Genomic DNA, 25,981 nt, shown 5'->3' on the forward strand with positions numbered 1-25,981 from the left:
AAAAAATTTTTAATTACAACTCACAGAGAACAAGGGACATGTCTCTACAATATAATTGAAGCATCTCTGGCTAAATCAATGATGTTTTAATAGAGTCTAAACATAAGAGGCTGACGTGCTTAGAGGAAACTTCCTGTTCATCTTACTCTGTACTATGTTCTTACCAGCTGCCAAGTGTTACTGTAGCTTCACCTTTCACACACCTCTGTGCCATTCATACACCTACATGCCATGTGACCCTCTATAAAAACTCTTTTCTCTTGTACTTTTTCTAATAGTGTATCCTTTCTATTCAAATACAAGTAATGTGCCTGCCAGCCAGCTGCAAAGGGTTTTATACATCTCCCACATCTCAACTGTCAGGTAGAAGGAACATCAAACCCAAAGATCCAATTGCCAGTATGCTAGTAAGTGTAACAAATACTAGTTATATCTGATAAGGTATCAGAGAATCCAAACTGAACCTGGATCCAATGAACCAACATATCCAATGAGAGTTTCAATACCACTATTTTTAAATTTCTCTCACATCCTTTCTTCTGGGTCAACTCTGTGTTCTTGCAGACCTGGACATACAGAACACCACCACAGACCACCACCTGTCCTATAGCTCTGACTTCCAAAGCCTTTGAAATATCTATGATTTCAAGATATTTTCCTCATCCAAGTTCTAAATCCCTACCATGGTAAGACCTTATGATAGTGCCTCTATTAAAACTACTTTGAACATTTATTAAAACACACATAGGCATTTCTTAATTGAGATGTTTGACACTGTGAACTGTTTAACACACTGAGGTCTGCATGCAGATTTAAGAGGTGGAGGGACAGGAGAGATATGATGTCAATTACATTTTTTCTGCAAGAAAACAAAGACTGTAAGAAATTTAAGGAATCTTGTTTTGGACTAAACCACCCAGGACCATAAACTCGGACTCCTCACATCATCAGGCTATAGCTCTGTATCCATCAATCTTTCTGTATTTTGCCAGTAAGCTTTTTTTTTTTTTTAAACAAGTGACAACTCTACTAACATATCATCAGCTTTATCTGTAATGTGCACTAGTATAAAGAGATAAAGAATATAGATAATTACAAAGAGCACAGATAATCCAAAGTGATTTTGATGTTCGAAGCATGGTTTGGGGACCAGCAATAGCAGCACCAAGGGACTGATAGAAATGTAAATTCTCAGGCCTTTTTCAAGATCTACTGAGTCAGAGAGTCTGGGGGTAGGGCCCAGCAGTCTGGGATTGAACAAGAACTCCAAGTGGTTCAGATGCATGCTCATGTTTAATAACTATGGCTTTATAATATACAATATGATTTACTTAGCACTAAATTAAAATTATTTAAAATGGTTAATATTCCTTAAGGACATAATCAATGGGCTGTGAGCCAAAACCCAGATCCAAAAGGATGAAAACCAGTCCAAGGTTACAAATAACCTTAGGAATATGCCAATTTAGGGCAACAGGCAATTAACTGTAAAGATATGTCTTTTGAACTACACAATACAAACCACTTCACTGATTCTTTTATTTAGAAGCAAGCACTCTTTTTTAGAATAACTAATGAGATTAAATATTTAATAATCCCAAATTTGAGATGAGGTGATGGAAAATATAATGGAAACAAATTAATGAATTTAATCATAAGAATCAATTGCAAAATGGAAAGATACGTTAACCAATATAAAGGAATAACTTAACCTGAGACAGTACAGCAGCATGGGGCAAAGAGAAAATGAAGAGTTTTACCAAGATAAATGAAGGTGGAGGTATGAAGAAATCAGAAAACTAGCACCAGATAGAGTAAAATATGGAAATGAAAGGGGAGAAAGTATGGTTACATGAGTGGTAACATTACAAAAGACCTGTGAAAAGTAAGTAGAGCAAGTTTAAACTGGAACTGATGTTAAACCTCAGGGAAATTATTTCATGAGAATCGTTAACTCAGGAGGTAAAAGGCATAACAGGATCACTCATGATTTCACAATGAAAGCCACCACTGTTTATAATAACCAAAAGTTAGATACAACCTAAATATCCATCCAAAGAGGTCTGGTGACAGTAATTATGGTACTCCCATACAATGGAATCCTATGCAGCCATAAAAAATCATATACATCCATCATACCAACCCTGAAAGACACCTGTACTGGTAAATGGAAACAGTAACTAAACAAAACATCACCAACTTCTATTTCAAAAACTATAGGCACGTGTGTATATATATGCATAGAACAGTTTGGAAAAATCATAAACCACAATGGTCACAGAAGTGACTGGCTTGCAATTGAATTTTATCTTCTCTTTATTTCTCTATTTTCTGAATTTTCTTGTTCTTTAAATGGACAGTTTTATAATGAGGATATCATAAAGATACTTTAGAAATAAAATATTTTAGAAAATCTAGTTTAGAAAAAAACAGCAATAAATGATTGCCTTTTTACAGGTGTAACACACAGAAGTAATGCTGATAGGCAAAGGCATTAGAGTAGTAATAAAATTCCAGAGACTTCCCAAAAACAGGATTCTGAGACAGAAATACAGACTCTGGAAGGAAAAAGCCCTTAACTACTACAGGAAATCATCACAATCTATCTCTCTTTCCAGAAAAAAGAGGGGGGTTGATATCAAACTCACTTAAGCCACTACATTCTACCAACAATCTAAATGAAAAATGAAAGGACATAATTTATTTAGTACATACATGTGTCAGATACTTTCATAGTATCTCCTTTAATCATGACAACTCATAAGGTGTTATCTCTATTTTGTAGATAAGAGGCTCAAAGGAAACAAGTATGTTTCTGATGTACAGTGGACCCTAGACCTCATGAGCTCTTTCCACCCACTACACCAGGCTCCAAAAGGGGTCCTTAACACATAGTTCTTGAAGTGGTACAAGCTGAAATTAAGGGTGCCTAACAACTTCAGAAAGAACTCTATTATCCTTTGTTAAATACAAAATAGAGACTAGAAGAGGGAGAGCAGGAAAGGCAGCAAGAGCCTGATGTGAGGTAACCTTACAGGCTATGATAAGGAATTCTGATTCCTAAGGGAAAATGACCTTTTAGAAATGCTCCTTTTGCCTGCTTTAGGGGATGGTAGAGGTAACTCAATGACCAAATGAAAGGTGTTGCTTAAATTACCAGAGATACGGAGAAGAGAGCAGACTTAAGAAGTATTCAAGAGAGAGAACTGACAAGATACACTGATTGATGAGATACTCTTCCCATAGACCCAACAACCACAGGAACTTAATTGTAAACTCATTTATATAACCTTCACCACTAATAAACTTTGAACGCATCTCCAATTTGGGGTCTTGCAAGTTTACTTCTTCCTTAGTTCTTTATTTTGTAGTATAAGCCTACACAAATGCATTAAGGTATTAAAAAATATTGTCCATCAACTGGTAGATGGAAAAAGAAAAATATGATATACACATATAATATTCTTTGGTGAAATAAAGTGAAAGAAGACAGTCACAAAATACCACATACAACACGATTCCATTTGTATGAAATGTCCAGAATAGGCAAATCCATAGACATATACAGCGATCAGCCATTGCCTACAGCTGCAGAGGATGGCAGTGTTGGGGGTCATAGTTAAAATTTTAAATGTGTTTAAAAACGTTCTTTAATTGTGATGGTGGTTACACTATTCTGAATATATTAAAAACCACTGAAACCTATAAAAACAGCCTACATAGGTGAATTACATCTCCGTAAAGCTATTAGTTTTAAAGTGTTTTTTGGGCCCATTTACTGAGTATGATATGACTGGCACTACAGTGCACAGAGGATGAACAGATGAAGAAAACAGGACTTCAGCCCTGATACAGCACAAAATCTGCAAAAAAACCCATCCCTTTTCAGTCAATTGGTTCCTGTTAGGATCTTCTAGTTTATGCAAAATAACCTCTTGACATCTTTAAGAAAAAAATGCTTACCCAAGAAACAATTATGTTTTTCTTGATTCTCAAATCTACAGAGTTATTTATCTAATAAGATATATACCAAGTCACTGACAGTAAGGTTATTTAACCAACAGTTAAAGATCATTCTCTAAAAAAGATTTAATTCCTCTGTTTTAAAAAAATTCCCTGGATAAAACATTTCTAAAGACATGTAAAAAAATGGATATAGTAGTTTCACATTTATAGCAACATAACACACCAGTCTTACATTTCATGTCCAGCCATATAACATCCAGTTCAACTTATGCTTTTACTTGTATAAATGTAAATAGACTAATTTCCAAATTTGCTCTTCAAGCAGGTATCTTGGAAAGCACTGGTCTAAATGCCGAAGATCTGAAGATCTAGATTTAAGATCTCACATCAAGGCTAGACTGATTTGGGAGGGTGGTGATAGTCAACAAGCAGTTTAACTACAAAAAAATATCAGGGGTGCAGAAGTAAGGACATACCTTTTTATTACCCTAGGGAAATACTCAGAAACTTAGTCAAAAGTTTAAATTCAAATACATTAATTGCAGCAATATTAATGAGCAAGAAACTGGGAACAACCTACACTTCCCATAATGGGGGCTCTATAAATGAATAATGGTTCATGACTGAATATTATATGGCCATTAAAATTCTTATTTTATAAGTACTCAAAGGATATGAAAATTAGTAATGACTTTTATATTAAATACAAAATATCAGATACAAAACAGAATGTTCAGTATCATACCAACTTTATAAAATTAAAAATGCATAGGAAAAAATGTGAAAGGATAGTTACAAAATGACAAGTAAGGTTATCTGTGGGTAATATGATTATTAGTGATTTTAAATTCTTGATGGTTTTGCATAATTCAATTTTCTAAAATAAGTGATTATTTCTGTTATAAGGGAGGAGGAAATCAACCAATAACTTTGTTCTCATTTCTCATCTTCTCATCAAAGTAAACTACAAAAGAAAAATTTCCTAATCCAAAATGGGAGTTCTGATTATCTGAGGTTTATGTGCCTTAAGTTTTAACATACTAGTTATGGATAAAGTGAAAATTCCTATGGCCAGGATTCTCACCTGGCCCTGGTTGGCTAGCTCACTACACATGTGTGGGTAATATGTTGTTACTGATTCTGTATAAAGAGCTCCGCCCAGTGCTCTGGGCAATCTGGTGGCACAGCTGCAAGGTTGCAGGAGAGCAGAGCAGAGGCTGGAGTGGTGGCAGTGCCGAGGACAGAGATTGAGACGGCTGCGGGGGTAGAGAAGGCCAGAGGCAGAGACCGGCTTGCTGCATACAGACTTGCTCTGAGTGGACAGGATTCTAGTGTTTGGCCAGCCACAGATACCGTGGAAATAAAGTTGGATATAACCCTTCACCCCAAGAATGTGCTCCTGTCATTTCTTTGGTCATACTGAATTCATAGTGAACTGGTCCGCAGCTGAAACCCACTGGCAAGACACTAGTCTTCAGTATACTCAGTTTTCTCTTTACTCTGGGCTTTTACCAATGCTGTTCCTTGTGCCAGGAACATTGTTAGCCACTCTTCACTTCACCTGGTTAGCTCCGAAGAGTAAAAGGCAAACGTGTCACCCCCTCCCAGAAGTCTCTGGCACGCTCCTGTATGTGCTGATGGGACTCTGGCCTCAGTGTTCCCCAGCATTTACCACACACTACTGTGGCTGCCTGGTTTCTCATTTTTCTCCCCTACCAGACTCTAAGATACTTTGAGAGCAAGAAAGAAATGTTTCTGTTTTGTTCACCATTATATCCACTGTATTTCCTAACATAGTGTATGAACTTGATTATTATTGTTTTTTAGAAAGTGAATTTGTATATTAATTGATGAAGAAAATATTCTGTCATAGAAGCTAAGCATGCCTAAATCTTAGAAGCATTTTATTCTCAAGTAAATCAGGTGTGTGTATTTCATGCAATGAAAACATCAGAGTATAATCATTAAGTGATACAAGCAAAGATAGGTCTTACATTCTCTTGTTTCTGGAGTCCAAAAATCGAAAAGCCTGAGTCTAGTAGAAAGTTAAACATATCCAATCACAGGGAATTACACGTGTTAATATTGTAAACGCACAACTTGCAAATAAGGTGTAATTAAGGGAAATAATTAACTTAGAATTATACCATATTTCCTGAACTTGGTTCCCAAAAATCAGATTCAGATGTTGCTTTTATTCGTAAGCTTTTAAAAGAAGCATTCTAGCACTGCTCACTATAAATCTTAACTTACTATTCAAATTAAATCTAAACATAAACATAACCGTAAAACCTCCTCTAGTCCCACAAAACTCAATCAAAAATTTTTTTTCCAGGACTGCAGTTTTACTCTGACTACAATATTTCTGCTGAAGAGATAAATTATGTAAGTCACAATGATTTATGCTTATGTTATATCTAAGCTTACTCTTCTGCATATTACAGGGTTCAAGAGTTTACAAATTTACCCAAAGCTCAGGTTGTGTAATGAAATAATTATATTATTTGGGATACTTTTAATACTGATTTAGATTTAAGATCTATTTGGGAAGAGCTGATAAAAGCTTCAAATAATATGCCCTGCTTTGTATTATTTACTTAGTACTTGATCATAATAACTGTACAACTCAAATTAAGAATCCACGAATTAAACCTCTACTTTATTTAAATCACTATTATATTCATGGTCCTTCCCTACTATCTAGAAATATTTTTTAAAAAGTAACCCAAATACAAAATATTAGCAAACCGAATTCAAAAATACATCAAAAGGATTGTACACCATAACCAAGTGGGATTCATCCCAAGGATGCAAGGATGGTACAACATTCGAAAATCCATCAACATCATCCACGACATCAACAAAAAGAAAGACAAAAACCACATGATCATCTCCATAGATGCTGAAAAAGCATTCGACAAAATTCAACATCTATTCATGATAAAAACTCTCAGCAAAATGGTTACAGAGGGCAAGTACCTCAACATAATAAAGGCTATATATGATAAACCCACAGCCAACATCATACTGAACAGCGAGAAGCTGAAAGCTTTTCCTCTGCTATCGGGAACAAGACAGGGATGCCCACTATCCCCACTGTTACTCAACATAGTACTGGAGGTCCTAGCCATGGCAATTAGACAAAACAAAGAAATACAAGGAATCCAGATTGGTAAAGAAGAAGTTAAACTGTCACTATTTGCAGATGACATGATATTGTACATAAAAAACCCTAAAGACCCCACTCTGAAACTACTAGAGATAATATCGGAATTCAGCAAAGCTGCAGGATACAAAATTAACACACAGAAATCTGTGGCTTTCCTATACACTAACAATAAACTAATAGAAAGAGAAATCAGGAAGACAATTCCATTCACAATAGCACCAAAAAGAATAAAATACCTAGGAATAAACCTAACCAAGGAAGTGAAAGACCTATACCCTGAAAACTATAAGACACTCTTAAGAGAAATTTAAGAGGTCACTAACAAATGGAAACTCATCCTATGCTCCTGGCTAGGAAGAATTAATATCATCAAAATGGCCATCCTGCCCAAAGCAATATACAGATTTGATGCAATCCCTATCAAATTACCAACAGCTTTCTTCAATGAACTGGAACAAATAGTTCAAAAATTCATATGGAAACACCAAAGACCCCGAATAGCTAAAGCAATCCTGAGAAGGAAGAATAAAGTGGGGGGGAACTCACTCCCCAACTTCAAGCTCTACTACAAAGCCACAGTAATCAAGACAATTTGGTACTGGCACAAGAACAGAGCCACAGACCAATGGAACAGAATAGAGACTCCAAACATTAACCCAAACATATATAGTCAACTAATATTCGATAAAGGGGCCATGGACATACAATGGAGAAATGACAGTCTCTTCAACAGATGGTGCTGGCAAAACTGGACAGCTACATGTAAGAGAATGAAACTGGATCACTGTCTAACCCCATACACAAAAGTAAACTCAAAATGGATCAAAGACCTGAATGTAAGTCACGAAACCATAAAACTCTTAGAAAAAAACATAGGCAAAAATATCTTAGACATAAACATGAGTGACCTCTTCTTGAACATATCTCCCTGGGCAAGGGAAACAAATGCAAAAATGAACAAATGGGACTATATTAAGCTGAAAAGCATCTGTACAGCAAAGGACACCATCAATAGAACAAAAAGGTATCCTACAGTATGAGACAATATATTTGAAAATGACAGATCCGATAAAGGGTTGACATCCAAAATATATAAAGAGCTCACACACCTCAACAAACAAAAAGCAAATAATCCAATTAAAAAATGGACAGAGGAGCTGAACAGACAGTTCTCCAAAGAAGAAATTCAGATGGCCAACAGACACATGAAAACATGCTCCACATCACTTGTCGTCACAGAAATGCAAATTAAAACCACAATGAGATATCATCTCATACCAGTAAGGATGGCTACCATCCAAAAGACAAACAACAACAAATGTTGGAGAGGTTGTGGAGAAAGGGGAACCCTCCTACACTGCTGGTGGGAATGTAAATTAGTTCAACCATTGTGGAAAGCAATATGGAGGTTCCTCAAAATGCTCAAAATAGAAATACCATTTGACCCAGGAATTCCACCTCTAGGAATTTACCCTAAGAATGCAGCACTCCAGTTTGAAAAAGACACATGCACCCCTGTGTTTTTATCGCTGCACTATTTACAATAACCAAGATATGGAAGCAACCTAAATGTCCATCAGTCGATGAATGGATAAAGAAGATGTGGTACATAAACACAATGGAATATTACGCAGTCATAAGAAAAAAACAAATCCTACCATTCGCAACAACATGGATGGAGCTAGAGGGTATTATGCTCAGTGAAATAAGCCAGGCAGAGAAAGACAAGTACCAAATGATTTCACTCATATGTGGAGTAAAAGAACAAAAGAAAACTGAAGGAACAAAACAGCAGCAGAAGCACAGAACCCAAGAATGGACCAATAGTTACCAAAGGGAAAGGGACTGGGGAGGATGGGTGGGAAGGGAGGGATAAGGGCTGGAAGAAAAGAAAGGGGGCATTACGATTAGCATGTTTAGTGTTGGGGGGCACGGGGAGGGCTGTGCAACACAGAGAAGACAAGTAGTGATTTTACAGCATCTTACTATGTTGATGGACAGTGACTGTGAACGGGGATGTGGGGGGGACTTGGTGAAGGGGGGAGCCTAGTAAACATAATGTCCTTCATGTAATTGTAGATTAATGATACCAAAATAAAAATAAAAAATAAAAAATAAAAAAAAGTAATATTTTCAAATTTAAAAAAGTAACCCAAATAAAATATCAAGGCCTGGTTTAAACTAAATCAATCACTACTAATCAAAGTTATGTATGTAACAACCCAATTAGCCAAAGTATATTTTCCAAATACAAATTTTTTAATTCATTTAAATTTTTCAAAGTTTTTTCTGACACATACAAAAAAGCATTGGAAGATTTTTTTTCATTTAATTAAACACTTCAAATACCTAATGAGTAGTGATACCTCAATTAGTAGTGAAATAGTATCCAATTTCCTTTTTCCATTGAGTCTGGCACCAATTCAAAATACAGAAAGAAAAATTCTATTCAACAAATGAAGGAAAGCATCACAGGAATAAGAAACAAATATAACTATCTTTTTAGTCCAAGAGACTTTGCAGCTGCACGGTTCTAGCACTAGAGATTCAGAGAGCTTATCCCCACTCTGAAGTTGCTCATGGCATGGTGCAGAAGACATAGCTGGGGACAACTACTCAGTGCGATGCTCCCGAAAGTTTCTGTAGTAATCTGGTGGTACCCTTTTCACTGAGCACTTGGACACTGACCACCACTAAAAATAAATAAAACAAAGCACCTTTCAGAATTTTTAAATCTGGTCTGGAGTGTTATACAAACTTAACAACTGTCCCACAAGGTACAAACCAGTAAAGTATCTTAAAACAGAAGACTGCAAAATAGGAGGCATACCTGGGAAACAATATGGCTAGGACACAATATAAAAAGAGTGTCTAGGAGAGACGGAGGTGGAAAGATAAGCTCACCTGTCCCCAAGGAGGTCCTGGAACACAGAATGGTGGGCTTATTCTGACCAGAGAGGGTAATTGATGAAGTCTGAGAGCTGAGCACTTTGAGTGATAAAGTCATATGTTTTTAAAATCCTCCAATCCCAAGGAATAGAGGAGCTTGAAGGTGACCCTTCCAGGTACCACAACCTGCTTAGAGTAGAGCATCAAGACTGAAAGGAGTAAAAGAGAGACATGAATTCACATTATAAACCCGGTAATTGTGATGAGACTTTTTTTTTTTAAGGACAGGACAGTTCCAAGAAGCAACGCAAACTAAACAATCAACTTACAGATTTGGCAAGTAATGGGAGTGGGAGAAGAAACAGGAAGAAAATGACCACTTAGGTACGTGAGCCCAGGAGAACAATTAAAGTTTCTATGTATGTGCCTATGCTACACTGCATTTCACAGATTCCAGTGTATTTTTTCAAAAGGGACTGTGATTGCATATTAGAGAAATAACTACAACTTTAAACTCACTGCCAAACACAACTCTCCACAAGATAAAAGTTAATCTGTATCCACTGCAATGTACGAATGGATTGCCCAAACCTAGAAGTATCCCCTCCGGCACGGTTTCTATTGAGGCCTCCTTTTAGACACTGTGAATGACCAGCTGTTTTGCATTTTCAGAGATCAGAATTAGAAAAATAACACCTTTTTTCACACTTTTATACCACAACTGGAGGGCCACAGAGAAAGAAGCTGGATCTGGTGATTACTGAAAGTGTTAGAAGCTCTTACTCAATGTTTCTTGAAGGCAACTACTCAAGAGTGGATGCAGGTCAGCTAAGGCCTAAAGCTTGTACACTTTGGGGGGCTTCCTTTAAGAAAAATCATGCAAAAAATATGTTCAAACTTTATAAAATGAAATGAACATATGAACACTTTTGCTGGGGCCCTTCCCAGGGCCTTGAAGGAAAACTCACCTCTGTGCATATGCCCCTATTCAGAAGAGCAGTCCTGGAGCTCAATGTTCACCTGAGGAAACTAAGAGGAAGGTGGCAGTCTCAGGAATCCAACCCTTCTGTTGTGACAGGAAGAGGCAAACTCTCCTGAGCAGCACCAAAAGAGTTAAAATTACCCAAGAAAAGGCAGGCAAAAAGAGATGAGTGGCTTAGGCTGGCTGATTACTCTTACAAGGACCTCATTTGACAGGGGTAAAATACAAGGGAAGTGTGTGCCAGTTTTTACAGAAAACATATGGGAACTTACCTGGGGAAATTTGCTTTTCTCTTAACTAAACAAGGAGCCTTTTCAGGTACTCTGAGTTGAAATCAAGAAGGACATTTTTAATCACAGAGAATGTGGAGAAAGAGTAAGCCAGGGGAGATTGGTGGCTGTAATGCATTAATATGCAACTTCATTCCTGGGCAGTGTAAGTGGACGAAACCAGAATTGGAGTTCAATTTTTACATACAAAGACTCACTATACAAGGGAGGAAGGGAGGAAGGGAGAAAAGGTGGAAAGAAGAAAGAAAGGGAGGAAACAAGAGAAACATCAGTCTCTTTACTTGAGTAAGTTTACACCAGGGAATTTTTAAAGAAAGAGATTAGCAAATGTTAAAGAAAATTAACTTATCCCCCAAACTGTGGCTCCTCAAAATAAAACTGCAACAAATATGACATGTAAACTGTTAAGGCAAGAGCTCTACTTGTGTTCCAGACTCCCTGTGTAATCAAGGTTTCATGTGAGTAAGTGCTTGGGCAAGCAAATTCATCAGCACTGTCTGTCTAGCTCTGAACCCCAACAGCAAAGGGAAGATGCCTCCACCAAATGTGGGGAGTGTGAGCTTGGTGGGTGGGTGGGGCAGCAGGCTCAAAATCAAAAAGGTCAGAACCCCTGAGTGAAAGTCTTTAATCTGCACAGTAATATCCCAACCCCAGAATAGTCCTCACCTCCCCCATTCCAAAACTCAACTCTCACCAGCTGGTTGGGCAACTGCTCCCCTCCCCAACTGCTACTGCGACACACTAGAAAATGCAAAAGATCAGACAGTCAATGGTCAAACAGGACAGGCTAGAGAACAGTTATCAGTGATTTCAGGCTCCACTGGGAATAATAAAGTGACGGAAGGGACAGGAAGAAAGCCAACTAGTAAATTCCAGGGCAAAAGAGAGCTAAGGCCAAGGAAAAACATGGTATTAAACACCAAATTTGCCAGTCTCCGTACTTCAGCAACACTTTTATTCACTATATAAAAGTGACAACCTATCAAGACAAAGGTACAAAATTTTCAAGAGTGGCAAGAGCCCTGGGCGGGGGGAGCTCGGCTGCCTCCACCATCCTCTGTGTTCCTGAGTGAGTCATCTCAGAGCCCTCTCTGGACATCATTGCACTGAACTATAAAATGAGAAGTGGGAAATAATTCCCGAGTCCTTCCCATGCTAGTATTCCAGAACTCTAGACAGCATGGCGCACATGGAAGAGGATGGACTCTGGATCCAGACAGCCTGGGTTTGCATTCCAGCTCTGCTAAAACTAGCTGTCTGACTCTAGGAAAGTTAACTTGACCTCTCTGTATCTCAGCTTCCCCATATGTAAGAGGAGAGGAAAATACTCTACCTCATGGAACTGACCTGACTGTAAAATGCTGTGTTAGTTCTAACTATGGCTGTGAGTGAATTCTGTATCCAATACCTTTTCAGTACAGGCATTTGTGTGGTGAATCACCTTTCTGAAAAGTTCTTCATCAGTGGGGTAAATACTTTGCCCACCACCATTTCTCAGGGTGCTTTCTTTCATAGGCCAGAGGAAGGTATTCTATTATTAATCAAGCACAGAATTCTCCCACTAGCCTGGATGTAGACTCAGAATCCTCACTAAAGCAGAGTTTGCACAGAAAGTGAGTCAGCCATTTCTTAAACATAGATAATATCATGTTCCTTCACCACTACTTCCAGCCCATATGGTTCAAACTGGTTCAAATGATACTACCCCCCTAAAATACAGGGGAAGAGAATTCCTCCTGTGGAAAGAATCTTCACAAAAGAGAATCCCTGACTTGTTGCCAGTTCATGACTACTGGACTCTGACTTCCAGCTCCACGCACCATAGCCTGTCTAGAGACATTCATATTGTTTTTTTGGAAAACAATAGGTAAATGCAGATGAAGTGAGTTAACTGATGCTGTAAGCAGAGGACAGTCTTCTAAAAAATGGCAGATTTATTCCACAATAATGCAATAGTCCAAACCAAGGCTTTGGAAACAAATTCTTGGTGATGATATTATAGAATGAAGAGAAAAAGAAGCCTTTTAGTTAAGCAAGGTCTTGCCTAGAAAATTTAATTCTGGCAAAAATGAGAGGATAAGGAAGGAGAGGATGCAGCTCCTTCACATGCCCACCTCCTGGGCATCACCTCAAGAAAATTCCACACTCCTTCCCTGAAACACATCCAACATACAGGGTCTCTTCTTCCCCACCTACTGTTACTCCAGTACTCCCTACTGCAGTCGAGAGCAACTGCACCTCCTACACACTTCTCAGTTCAAGCCTCTCCTTTACAATTTCCTCCATTAGCACCTGCCTAAATTACAGTAAAATCCTCTAGTCTTGCTCCTCTCAAATCCTTCCTCCAATCAAGATAATTCTCCTGCTTAAAACCCAAAGGCTCAGGTGGAGAAACTCAAATACCATATGATTTCACTTATTTGTGGAATCTAAAATCATAACAGAACAAAACAGCAGTAGACTCAGACACTGAGAAGTGACTGGTGGTTACCATGAGGGAGAGACTGGGGTGGGTGGGTGGGAAGGGTGAGGGGATAAAGGATCACAAAAATTCTCCATCATAATGTAAGTTGGTCACAGGGATGGAGAACATAGCCAATGAATTTGTAATATCTTCCTATGTTGGCAGATAGTAACTGCACTAGTGGAGTTAAGGATTTAATAATATGGCTAACTACTGAACGACTGTATAACTGAAGCCAATGTAAGACTGAGTATCAATGATACTTCGACTAAAAGAAAGGGAAAAAAACCAAAGGCTTTTACATGCTAACAACATGGATGAATATCCCAAGCATCACACTGAGTGAAAGAAGTCAGACTTAAAAGATTACATACTGCATGATTACACTGATACAACATGCTAGAGAAGACAAAACTATAGGGGCAGAAAACAGGGCAGTGGTTTCCAGGGGTTGCAGGTGGGAGAAGGAGTTAGCCACTCAGGGGCACCGAGGATTTAAGGGGGTAACGTAAATGCTCTTCACCATGACTGTGGTGGTGGTTACAGGACTTAGGTCAAACACACCCAACTATATATTAAAATGGGTCAGTTTTACTGCGTATCAATTAAACTTCAATTTAAAAGAAGTTGGGGAAAACCCCAAGGACTCTCCCATTGCCCCCAGTTTCCATGGCAATGCTGATTTGTCCCCTACCTTGCTCTTCACATTCCAGAAACAATCAACTTTTTAAAATGTCCTCCACACAGAAGTTCCTCGCCACTGTCTCAGTCTTTAATACAGCTTTTCCAAATTAACTCTTAAGTCCTCCAGGTTGTCTCCTTGTCTTTCCCACCCCTCATATTCCTAGGCAAGTAAGTTAGATGTCTTTCCTCTCCACTCCTCTAATGCCTGGTATTTCCCTATCACTGTATTCAAAGAAACATAAAATATATAATATAGGCATATGCTGTGGTATAATGATCTTGTCTTTCGTTAATCAACTGAAATGTGAATTCTTTGAGAAAAAGAGCTTTTTATTGACATGTGTGTATGCAGCCTGGCACATGGCAGACACTCAAATCTATGTTGGAATAAATGTTGCATAAGGCATCACTGTATCATTATATGCCCACCACTAACAAGACTGCCCCCCCCTTGACTCAATAAAAACAGGCAGCTCTTGCTTTGCACCATAATATGCACGACCATAAAAATGACCATGCAAGCTGAAACCAGGCAAAGTGATCTTAATCAATGGGAAAATTATTATTTTTCCATGACCTCCAACATTTTTTTGTCAAAACATTAAAAATTCTTATATTATCAGTTATACATGTATAGGAAAATGAAAAGAAAGTAAAACATTTATTTGGTTCACTGTAATTGAAAACATGAGAAACTTTGAGAATTAAAGTGTTTTATTTCTTTATAAAAAACAGATCAAGAGTAATTTGAACAGTTCTGCTTTCTTCTATTTAATTTAAAACACCAAGTGAATATCTTCTGTATGCCTTGGTGAAGTGGGATTCTGCTTTCCAAGTGTGAATTGCTTCCAACATGTTATCCTTTGTGTTTTCACTGTTGTGAAGTATCTCTGAGGAATTCCTTTAATAGGATGTTTTTTGCCAATGTACATTCTTCCACTAGGTCTTCATCCTTTTTGCCCCACTTCCCTAATTTATGATAAATTATTTTTCACTAAGTTCCACTATCTGTAGAGTATGTAGACCCTCTACAATAGTGACAGTGTTGACACTTCCATGGTGCTATTTTTCTAGAACCTTCTTTATAACTGATTTAAATTTCACTTCCAGGGTTGTCACCTTTTCCTTCTTTGCTGCACTTTGATCTTTGAAGGCCAATTCCCTCTTTGAATTATCCATTTTATAAAATGTTGTGTGGGATTATCTCCAGGAGAAGAGGAGGCAACATGGCTACATGCTTTGCTGTCTGTGGATGAACCAAATAACAGCATGTGCTAGGCTGTCCTTCACACAATTACTTATGGTGAATATAACATAACAACTGACATTTGAATGGAGCTCTTGGAGGATTGATGTTATTTAATCAACCATAATAATTGAAAATTGTGCATATTGGGACTGTGAAAAGCGAGAATTATTGGTATCCATTACATAAATAATTTTAGAAAGCATGAACTGGCTCACCACTGGGCCAGATTTAAGGAATAGGAATTTATGCCCTTCCCTTCTACATCACCAAATCAGGGTCACTTCATAAAGACCCAATTCATATAATGAATTAGAGATTTAGATTATAATCCCAACTCTGTTACCAGTAACAAAGTTACATATTGACACATTGACACTGTGTATGACCTGCCATGTAAAATATTGCTAATAATACTTCCTTCTTTACTGGGTGGTCGTGGAGGCTAAAGAAGAAAAACATTTTATTGTGTACTTTGAACATTTAAACTAGATACTACTATATCAATAATTCACTTAGTATGCACCAGGCACTATTATAAGAGCTTTTCATAAGTTTTCTCATATAATTCTCATAACAATCCACAAGGTTAAGTAGCTTTATAATCTCCATTTTACAGAAGAATACTGAAGCATCTAGAGAAGTAAAATAACTTTGCCCAAGGGCATGCAACTAGTAAGCACAGAAGACAGTCTTTGAACCTAAAAAGTATAGGTCAAGTTCACCAAAACTTCACTAACTTGTCTGCTTTCCTCAGAAAACAGAAGGGCATGGTCCTTGAGAAGGGTAAAATAATGACTCCTATGAACTGGACAAATTAATTCACTATGACTCCACATAGTAACCAGTTAGTTCTACTGGGACATTTTCAGGTTTTTGGCAAAAGGACAAAGCTACACAATATCTCGAGATTGAAAGAGCTAAGAAGACCATTCCCAGACTATAGAAGGAGCTGCAGGAGTAGGTTGGGAGAGGGGGGATACGGCAGTTCAAATATGTTCAGTTATTTTATGCCAGCATAAATACCAGAAAAGAACCAACTAAGAAACAAAATTCACTTTGCAAGAAGAGGGAAGGAATTACATTTACCATGAGTGCATAAAAAGCAACAGTGCTATAAAAACAAGATTATGTGGAACCAACAGACTTCATTGACATATTCAGTACCACTGACCCTGAAAGTTAATAACACTGTTTGCTGAGGTCTGATTTCACAAGGAATCCCATATGGAACAGGAACAGGAGAGCCTATTAAAGGATGCATAATACCAAAGCAAAGGGATTAGTTAACTAAAATAAGTAGATTCCTCTCTAAATAAAATCCATTCATAAGGACACCATTTAGAACATTTGTAACTCATTAGTGGTATTGAGAGAGATTTCAGTACCAAGCAGTCCTAATTATAATTCATCTCAGGAAATAAAGTAAATTTTCTTAACTAAAAGGCAGCATATACAAGAAACAGTTTAAATATAGTGCAGAACTGTCAACAGAGCGAGACACCAAAACAAACCTTCTAGCCCGAAGTACCAACTGAAAACTGAATAACCACTCTAACAACTGAATGTATTTTTTAGACTATTTCCCAACACCTCTTTTTTCTCTTATTATCAATCCCAATATCCAAAGCAGAAATGAGTCACCTAAGCAAAAAGTACCCAAATTACAAACAAGAGAAAGAAAATAAATATCACAAGGTACCCGCACTGATTAAAACATGATGGTCAAGATGACTTCACTGGCAAGAGTGCACCTGCCCTGGGAAGACTCAATTCTAGCATGCAATCCCACCAAAAAAGGGTACTTGTCTCCAGTGTTGTGAAACATGTTCAAAGTACTTTAAATGATAAACAGTGGATTGTGTGACTTAGTTCTAAACTGCAAGAACTGCTTTACAAATCTGAAGGGAAAATAATAGAATAGGGCATGATTAAAGCACAGAAACATTTTATTAGGTAGGACTAAAGTAACAGAAAATCCAGTTTATAAGAGCTTAAATAATTAGTCCTCCCACACAGAACAAGCAGTCAGAGCTGGCAGCCCAGTGCTGGGTGCCAATGACACCGGCTCTTTCTTTCCTTTTGTAACATTCATCCTCATGCTTGCTCACTGCCTTAGTAAGCTTCACAACCAAATTCCAAGCAGTAACTTGTTTTTCATTACAGATGGGAAAATTTCACTACCCTTTCCCAGCCAACATTCTCCTAAAAGTTACTGGTCAGAACTCAGTCACATGCCTACTCTTAAACCAATTACTGCCAAGAGAAATGAAATTATCATGACTTGACTCTTTTAGTATTAATCATGAGATAGCTACTGTCCTTGATAAGATCAAGGGTTTTCTGGTTCCATTCCCCACTACCTAGGAAGAGAAGAGGTGGGATGGTTTTTAGGGCAGTCATCAATATTTGCCTCAATCAGTTTAAAAGATGATATGACAACTATATAGTATGACAACAGTTACCATCACTCAGTCTCCATAAGTTTAGAGAACACACCACCATTAACCGAACAGAGGCACTAGCATGCAATGAAGTATTTTACTAGTTAGATGACTAAGAGCCAATAAAGCAAAGTAGCTTTTAAAAAACACAATTTCTCAGCCAACAGCATGAATCAGAAGAAACTGTGTCAGTTCTCTTGAATTTTATACTTTCCAATATGATCTAATTGAGCAATCCTAAGTAATGTCACCTCTACTACAGGAATGAGGGAGCAGGAAAACATATGCTTCTAGATGTGTCAATCACTCCATCTCTGTTTTGTTTTGCTTAATTAGCTGTCTTTTTTTCATTTAGGCAATATTTCCCTTCTTAGAAAAGCAGTCAAGGTCAAACTATGCGAGCTTATCTGATTAAAAATACCCCAGTGCATGACATCTTCCTATTTTGGGGTTTTCACTTTTAGGATTATGATCAAGGACACTTCAAATACCTTGAAAGACTCAAATGCAAATGTCTTCGAGGGCATTCCTCCTATATCTTAACCGTACAGACAGCATTCATCCTAAAATTGGAATCATTAGACTGATCCCTATTCAAAGTATGAATGCAAATTTATCAAGTTTTTCTCATTTTTAAGCTAAAATGCATCACATACTCCCCCCTGAACACCTCTCATCTTTTCCTCTGTGCTTTTGGGTTGTTCTTTCCACTCTAATACTTGCTACACCAATTAATTAATGCTATGATTTCTGTTATTCAAATTTTTATCAGATGAAATCCAGGATCTGCCTCCTCTGCACCCATTTCCTCCATGCCCACGGACAGGCCCAAGACTTTGAATCATTCTTCACAGGGTTCACTCGCTGTCCAATGCCCAACCTTTCTGAGGCCTTTAGCAGACCCATGAAAAATGCAATAGTCTAGAAAAGTTCCCAGAAGTACTGAGACTAGAAGGACAGTTGACTATAGCTGAAAATAGGACCACTGCCTGCATCTTTCCTCACTTATTTTTTTTCCTTTAAAATAGTAGATGTGGAAAAGATCGACAGAGGAAATGGAAAGGCCCAAAACAAGAGGGAAAGGAAGACTGCATGTCTGACTGGATTCTCTCTACTCCAGACATCCTGATCTGCATTCATGGACACATAGCAGAACAGACAAACAAATGATGGCTGCTAATTCTGGCCCTTTTTTTAAAACACACTCCAAAAGTCACTGCAATACCGGAAACATTTGGGAGACTGAGCCATCTGATGACAATTACAGGAATCCTGGAAGGGATAAGAATGCTCGGAGAAGGCCAGGCCGCCATGCAATTATAAACCGTATCTCAGCCCCTGAGTCCTTTCCACACCCTGCACATCCAGGCCAGTGAGAGGCAGTGACACTGCTACTCAACATTCCCAGGCCGATCCTGAGGGACAGACATGCTCACACACACTGCTCCAGAGAGCTCATCATGATTTTGGTTTGCACAGTTTTCTCATCCTTTGAAGTAAGACACTTCATGATTGTCGTGAGTTTGGTTACCAAGGAAATGAGACTTACAGTAAAGTGATGATTAAAAAAGGCAAATCACTGGAAATATTAGCATGAAACTGAAGTTCCTTTTGTCCTTGAATTGACCCTTTGGAATCCCAGGAAGAAGGCTGGGGTGTAAAAGTAGTTGGAAGGAGAAAAGGAGCAAATACTTACTGAGCATCTCTAAAAGCAAACCACTTTCAAGATGATAAAACCTTGCAAAGGAGATGGCATCCTAGTTTAATGGTCTAAACTAAAGCTCAGAGAGGCAACCTGCCCAGTCACAAAGCTCTTAAATGAAGACACTGGGGTGGAAACCCAAGCCCACCTGACTCAGAAGCCAAGACTCTTTCTAATAAGCTACCCTGCCTATGAGACAGCAAGTACTGACACAAAATGGCACCAGTCAGTCACTACTTTACCAAGGCATAAGTGACTTAATTTCTATCTTCTTAAATAATTTATATAAAATATGTGATGTTACAAGTAATTTTTTAAAAATTGAAGAATTATTTGTAAAAACTTTTTGCCCAGAGAGTAGATAACACTATTTATTACTGCCCAAAGAGCAAATAACACTATTACTCATTTAGTCTATTTCCTTCTAGTATTTCTTCTTTATACAGATACCTTTTTACATGCCACAAAGTTGAGATCATACTACATGTCTGCTTCTTTTCAATTACTATATCATGAATATATTCCCATGTCATTAAAAATCTGGTGGGAATATAAATTAGTTCAACCATTGTGGAAAGCAATATGGAGGTTCCTCAAAAAAGCTCAAAATAGGAATACCATTTGACCCAGGAATTCCACTTCTAGGAATTTACCCTAAGAATACAGCAGCCCAGTTTGAAAAAGACAGATGCACCCCTATGTTTACCACAGCACTGTTTACAATAGCCAAGAAATGGAAGCAACCTAAGTGTCCATCAGTAGATGAATGGATAAAGAAGAACATATACACAATGGAATATTATTCAGCCATAAGAAGAAAACAAATCATACCATTTGCAACAACATCGATGGAGCTAGAGGGTATTATGCTCAGTGAAATAAGCCAGGCAGAGAAAGACAAGTACCAAATGATTTCACTCATATGTGGAGTATAAGAACAAAGAAAAAACTGAAGGAACAAAACAGCAGCAGAATCACAGAACCCAAGAATGGACTAACAGTTACCAAATGGAAAGGGATTGGGGAGGATGGGTGGGAAGGGAGGGATAAGAGATGGGGGGGGGAAGAAAGGGGGCATTACGATTAGCATGTATAATGTGGGGGTGGGCACAGGAAGGGATGTGCAACACAGAGAAGACAAGTCAAAAACTGCGGAATTTTGTTTAAATGGAGTCATAGTAAGTCGAGTACTTACTTCAATTTATTAACAAAAGCTGAGATTCTACAACATGGCACACACCAACGAACTGTTAGACTATCTTACGCTGATGGACAGTGACTAATGGGGTTTGTCGGGGGGACCTGGTGAAGGGGAGAGCCTAGTAAACATAATGTTCCTTATGTAATTGTAGATTAATGATACAAAAAAAAAAATTCCTCAAAGGTCTGATTATTTAATTACATCAGAATGAATTTCATAACTAAAGTCTTTCAACTTAAAGGTCTGTGCAGACAGGAATAGTCAACTTAAAGTACTTGAAGTACTACATATTCCATGTGGAAGTCTAAGGAAACCAGGAATCAGAGAAGACTGCTGAACAATGAATCATGATTCCACGGAATTCCTGCTGTTTCAAAAGGATGTACTTCAGTAGAATTACATTTGACAAATCCTTCTATGTTGGAAATAGAGTCAACCCATATACACAAAATGTACAAAATTCAAAATTAGGAGTGCAAATTACCATTCAATTGTCTTCTACTGAGGTCTTCTGTGGGTCCCTAGAAGAGTCAAAAATCGCAGAATTTTGTTTAAATGGAGTCATAGTAAGTCGAGTACTTACTTCAATTTATTAACAAAAGCTGAGATTCTACAACATGGCACACACCAATGAACTGTTAGACTATCTTACAAAACAGAGTGGTGGTAGTAATGATAGTATTAATAAAAAGTAAAACCGATGATAATGATGGAGGTTTTAATGTATTAAGTCTTTTTTCATGTCAGTCGTTGTTTCTAGCCCTTAATGGAGATTTTTTTTATTTGTCTCTAAATCTCATAAGGTAGCTACTATGCTTATCCTCGCAAAGTAACAAGCAACCTGAACTCCAAAAACTTGAGTCAAGTCCATTCTAGGCACTAATGAGCCAGAAATAGTTTCATCTTTCTAGATACTCAATTTCCTCACTGTATAATAGAAAGACTGGGGCTAAGAGCATTAAATTAGGTTAAACGAGCTCTCGCATAATGCAGAGTTGACAATCACCTGAAAATATGTAAGTACCCCTCCCAGAGCATGGCAAACACACGACTAAATAATCATGTCAGTAAATCTCATTACGGCCTCAAGAATCCTTCATAACACAGCACACTAGTAACTTAGCAACAATCAACACATCTTAGCTTTCAAAATGAAACCTCCCTGGCCTTCCAGGGTGTACACTCGGTAAGTGCATCACAACAGCCCAAAACCTAAATCTCACCAATTTTAGAAATGTGAATCCCAAGATGATCTAAATCTGTCAATATCTAGTATCCAGCTGAAAACTTGAGTTTCTTGTCACCCAGAAAGCTAGAGCACCTAAACAGAAATATATACCCATCAATAGTTGCCCAGGACAACCAGAACAAAAGGTACAAGACTACAGTCCCCCAGGGTGGGGTGTAAAATTCCATGCCAGGTCCCCAGAAATAAAGGCAGGCTATCCCATCAAAGAGAAGACTGCCTCCAGAAGGGAAGTGTGAGTATCTATGGGGGGTGGGGGAAGAGATGCAAATCCTGATTTTCATCTGGTCCTGCTCCTGTACATGAAGCTAATGTTTTAGCTCAGTGAGTAGTTACCAGGCAGGCTCTGCAATCCCTCAGTTCACAGTGGGCATTCCTGGTGATTCTTTCTTTGGTCTCTGGGACCCAAGAATCCCTTCTGTTGATCTGGAAGTGTGAAGGAAATGCTGGTTGTTACTCATTTCTCTCTTTCAATTCTAAATTTCTGCCACATAATTAGGAAAAGAAAATGAAGAACCATTTGAGTTTTCAAATGGAAGCTATGGGGGTTAGAGTAGGCAAAACCTCATACAAACATTAAGATTAAGACCACACACCTTTGACCTCCACTCTTCTGAGTAGAATGGACAGATGCAGGTTTGGCTTTGGGCTGTGAACTCAGGGATTTGATCCAAATTACCTCCACTCAAATTAGGTTGTTTGCCAAAAGAAGTTTAGTTAATAAATGAAAACATAATGGATTTACAAAAGACTTTCCTGTGGATCCCAAAGAAAGATATTTTTAGCATTTCCATTTTACAGATGAGAATGACAAGGCTCAGAGGTTAAAAGTACTAGCCCCAAGATCACACTTGAAAAGTAACATGGCAGTCTTTTGAGTCCAAATGCTAGTCTTCCATGCAAATAAGTGTAACATGTTACAATTTAAAGAAATTCCCCTAACTGGGAGTTACAAATTACAAGGGAATTGCAAGTTACAAATTACACAGGAATCCTCAGTGCATCCACCCAGCAGACTGGTATTCATTCTGCATTCCCCACTAACCTATAATAGATATGACAGAGGAAATTCTGAAATGATCCCACAACTCTCCCCACCACTTTGTAATCCATTGTCACTGCACAGATATACTGAGCGGGCATTTTAAGTATAAAAAGGATATGCCTACAGAACATGTACATGGGAGGTAGAAGGTAAAGAATCATGTAGCAGTAAAGACAATGGTGAGTGCTTTCTGCCATTTAAGTTGTAAACACAATTGCTTCCTTTATTTACCAGCAAGCCCCATGAAGAAGGTGGTCAGTCCTAGACTGTATATACCACCAATCCAAATGGCAGGTGGCTCTGAAAGCTATACAAACTTCAAGAGGACTTTGTTTTTTATATCCCAGAACCAAGGGTCCAGCTTCTGCAATTAGAACAGGCAATGTTTGACCCCTTATCAAAATCTGCTAAAATAAACATACATTTTTTATTCTATAAGCAATATACTCTAGCTGTAGAAAACCTTACAAGTATATAAACACATAGAAAAGCAGAAATTAGTCATAATCCCAGCACTCAGAGGCAAAAACTGGCCTATAGCCTTCAAATTTTTTTTCCTAATAGCTAGACTGCTTGTACTATTTCCTTTTCTACAGAAATAGAAACTAATTTCTTCAAGCAGGAACAAGAAGAGAAAAATAGCCTAGAAAAAATTAATTCCATTGTATTTATAAATAAATACAAATTTCTTGAGTTTAGATTAAAATACAAAAATCTTAATAACTACAGCAAAAATACTCAAAAATTCTTTGGAGAAACTCAGGAAGGTCCCCATCTAACTCCTCACAGTGCTACATCCACTGATCCAGAAGAAATAGTATCTATAATGTGCACAAAGAGATACTCTTGTGAGAATTTGTTCTGTTTTTCACGACTTTATTTCCTAAAATCCTATTTTTGCACTGAAACTTAATCCTATTTCCCTGACTGGGACAGAAAGGACATACTACCCCAAACAAAGCACCCTGGCATACTGAGTATCTTAAGCTGAAGGAGTTGGAGAAAATGGCAAAAGCAGCTTTCTGGCCTTTTCCTTGAAATAGGCCATAAAACCCTCGTGTGCAAGGTACTCTCCCTATACCAAAAGGAAAGGAGCTTCCTCATCCCCCAAGACAAGGGGATACAGAGAATTCCAACAAGCAGGCTTTGCTATATTTCCCCCAGTTTACTGTAATTACCTCATACTCCTTAACTATCCTATCCTTCTAGGACCACCCACTGTTCATCAAACCTAGTATAAAATACTCAGGTCTGATTCTTTGGATCTTCCTTTCCTTAGATTCCCATCCACATAAAACTTATATTAAATAAAATGTACATGCTTTTCTCCTGTTAATCTGTTTTTTGTCAGTTTAATTTTCAAACACAGCCAAGGACCCGAAGAGGATTCCAGAAATTTATTCCTCCCCTACAGTCCTATCTGTGAGAAAAGGAACTCCAGTTCACCCAAAGAAACTACGTAGAAGGGGGCATATGGTCCTGTTTCCTTCTCAAAATTACATTCCTTTGTATTCTCTAAGAGGATCTTCAAGAAATATTTCCTTAGGAAATATCATCTAAGTATGGAATACATGCCTTTTCTTGCACATGTATATAACCAACTAACACAGCCCATCCTCTAATTCAAAATGGGTAGCTCAAAGGTAAGGCTTAACAAAGTTGAAAGCAATCTACTTTTCACATTGAAAAAAAGAGACTTAAATGGAACTAGTGATAATGCTAAGAAAAGCCAATGAAACATAAAATATCTTTTGCAGCAATTTCATTGATCATGTATTTCTAAGGTACCTGTTTAAGAGGGGCATGACAGAAAAAGTACTTTTGTCCTAGTTACAGCTAGGTAAACACAAGTTTTAAATAATCTTGAGTGCAACAGACCTGGAATTTATTCCCTACAGCCTAGTGATTTTAAATGCCCTGTGACCCTCTTAAGCACTGCCAATATCAACATCTGGTACCTGGCACAAAGAAAATAGATTTGAGAAGGTTTTTTTTAATCCCTTGATTTTCATCATGTGCTTTAAATGGTTTTAAGGTAATTCTTTTTCTCCTCTTTCTGATACATAAAAAAGCAAGGAGCTATTCAATCAGGTAGCTATATTATGTTTTAGAAGCATTAGGAAAAAATAATTGCCAGAAATCAAGTTGTTGCTGATGGTTTCTCACCCTCACCCAAAAAAGGAAACTATATCCAATATAATAGAAGCCTGAGACTAGAATGGTAGAAAACCCCACAATGACTGGCATCACCTCCCCACAGACATACACACTGGTAAAAGCGACTTCAAAATCTAATGGCAATCCCCATACACAGTTCTCCACGTTTCTCTCTGACACTATTTCCTTCCTCTTGTATTTTCTCATGCAAGGCTTTTTATGACCTTCAAATCCTCCAAAAGAGTTAAGCAAAAACAATGATCACAGTATTGGTAATCAAGATATTCAATACCTTTAAATGTTGTACTTTAGCAAACACACTTCATTGAAGATTCTCAAAAGAATCCAAGCTTATTTATTCATCAGATCTTAAATACTCATCTGGGAAGTTTCAAGTGACTTTTAAATAGCAAACATGGCAGTAAGCAAAACTGACCATACTGCACTAAGGAGAGAGAAAACAGTGAGAAAAAAAAACGGAAATATTTTATTCTAA

At 37.8% G+C, this 25,981-nt stretch overlaps 1 protein-coding gene across 11 annotated transcripts in view; it reads right to left on the reverse strand.

The window, feature by feature from the left end:
- Positions 1–25,981, reverse strand: part of BNC2 (basonuclin zinc finger protein 2) — a 442,599-nt gene that overhangs the window by 353,126 nt on the left and 63,492 nt on the right. Inside the window, exons 2-3 of one of the 11 annotated variants that reach the window (XM_057498710.1) lie at positions 22,620–22,709; positions 21,522–21,558 (exon numbers count right to left, since the gene is read on the reverse strand). The exons of 8 other annotated variants lie outside the window; for them this stretch is intronic. In XM_057498710.1, the coding sequence (XP_057354693.1) occupies positions 21,522–21,524 (3 nt within the window). In that variant the 5' untranslated portion in view covers positions 21,525–21,558; positions 22,620–22,709. Of the gene's footprint in view, positions 1–10,992; positions 16,387–21,521; positions 22,710–25,981 lie in introns of those variants that run through there. 2 more of the 11 variants (XM_057498709.1, XM_057498712.1) reach the window with 2 other exon arrangements.

This window comes from Manis pentadactyla, chromosome 3 (assembly GCF_030020395.1).
Source record: "Manis pentadactyla isolate mManPen7 chromosome 3, mManPen7.hap1, whole genome shotgun sequence".
NCBI lineage: Eukaryota > Metazoa > Chordata > Mammalia > Pholidota > Manidae > Manis > Manis pentadactyla.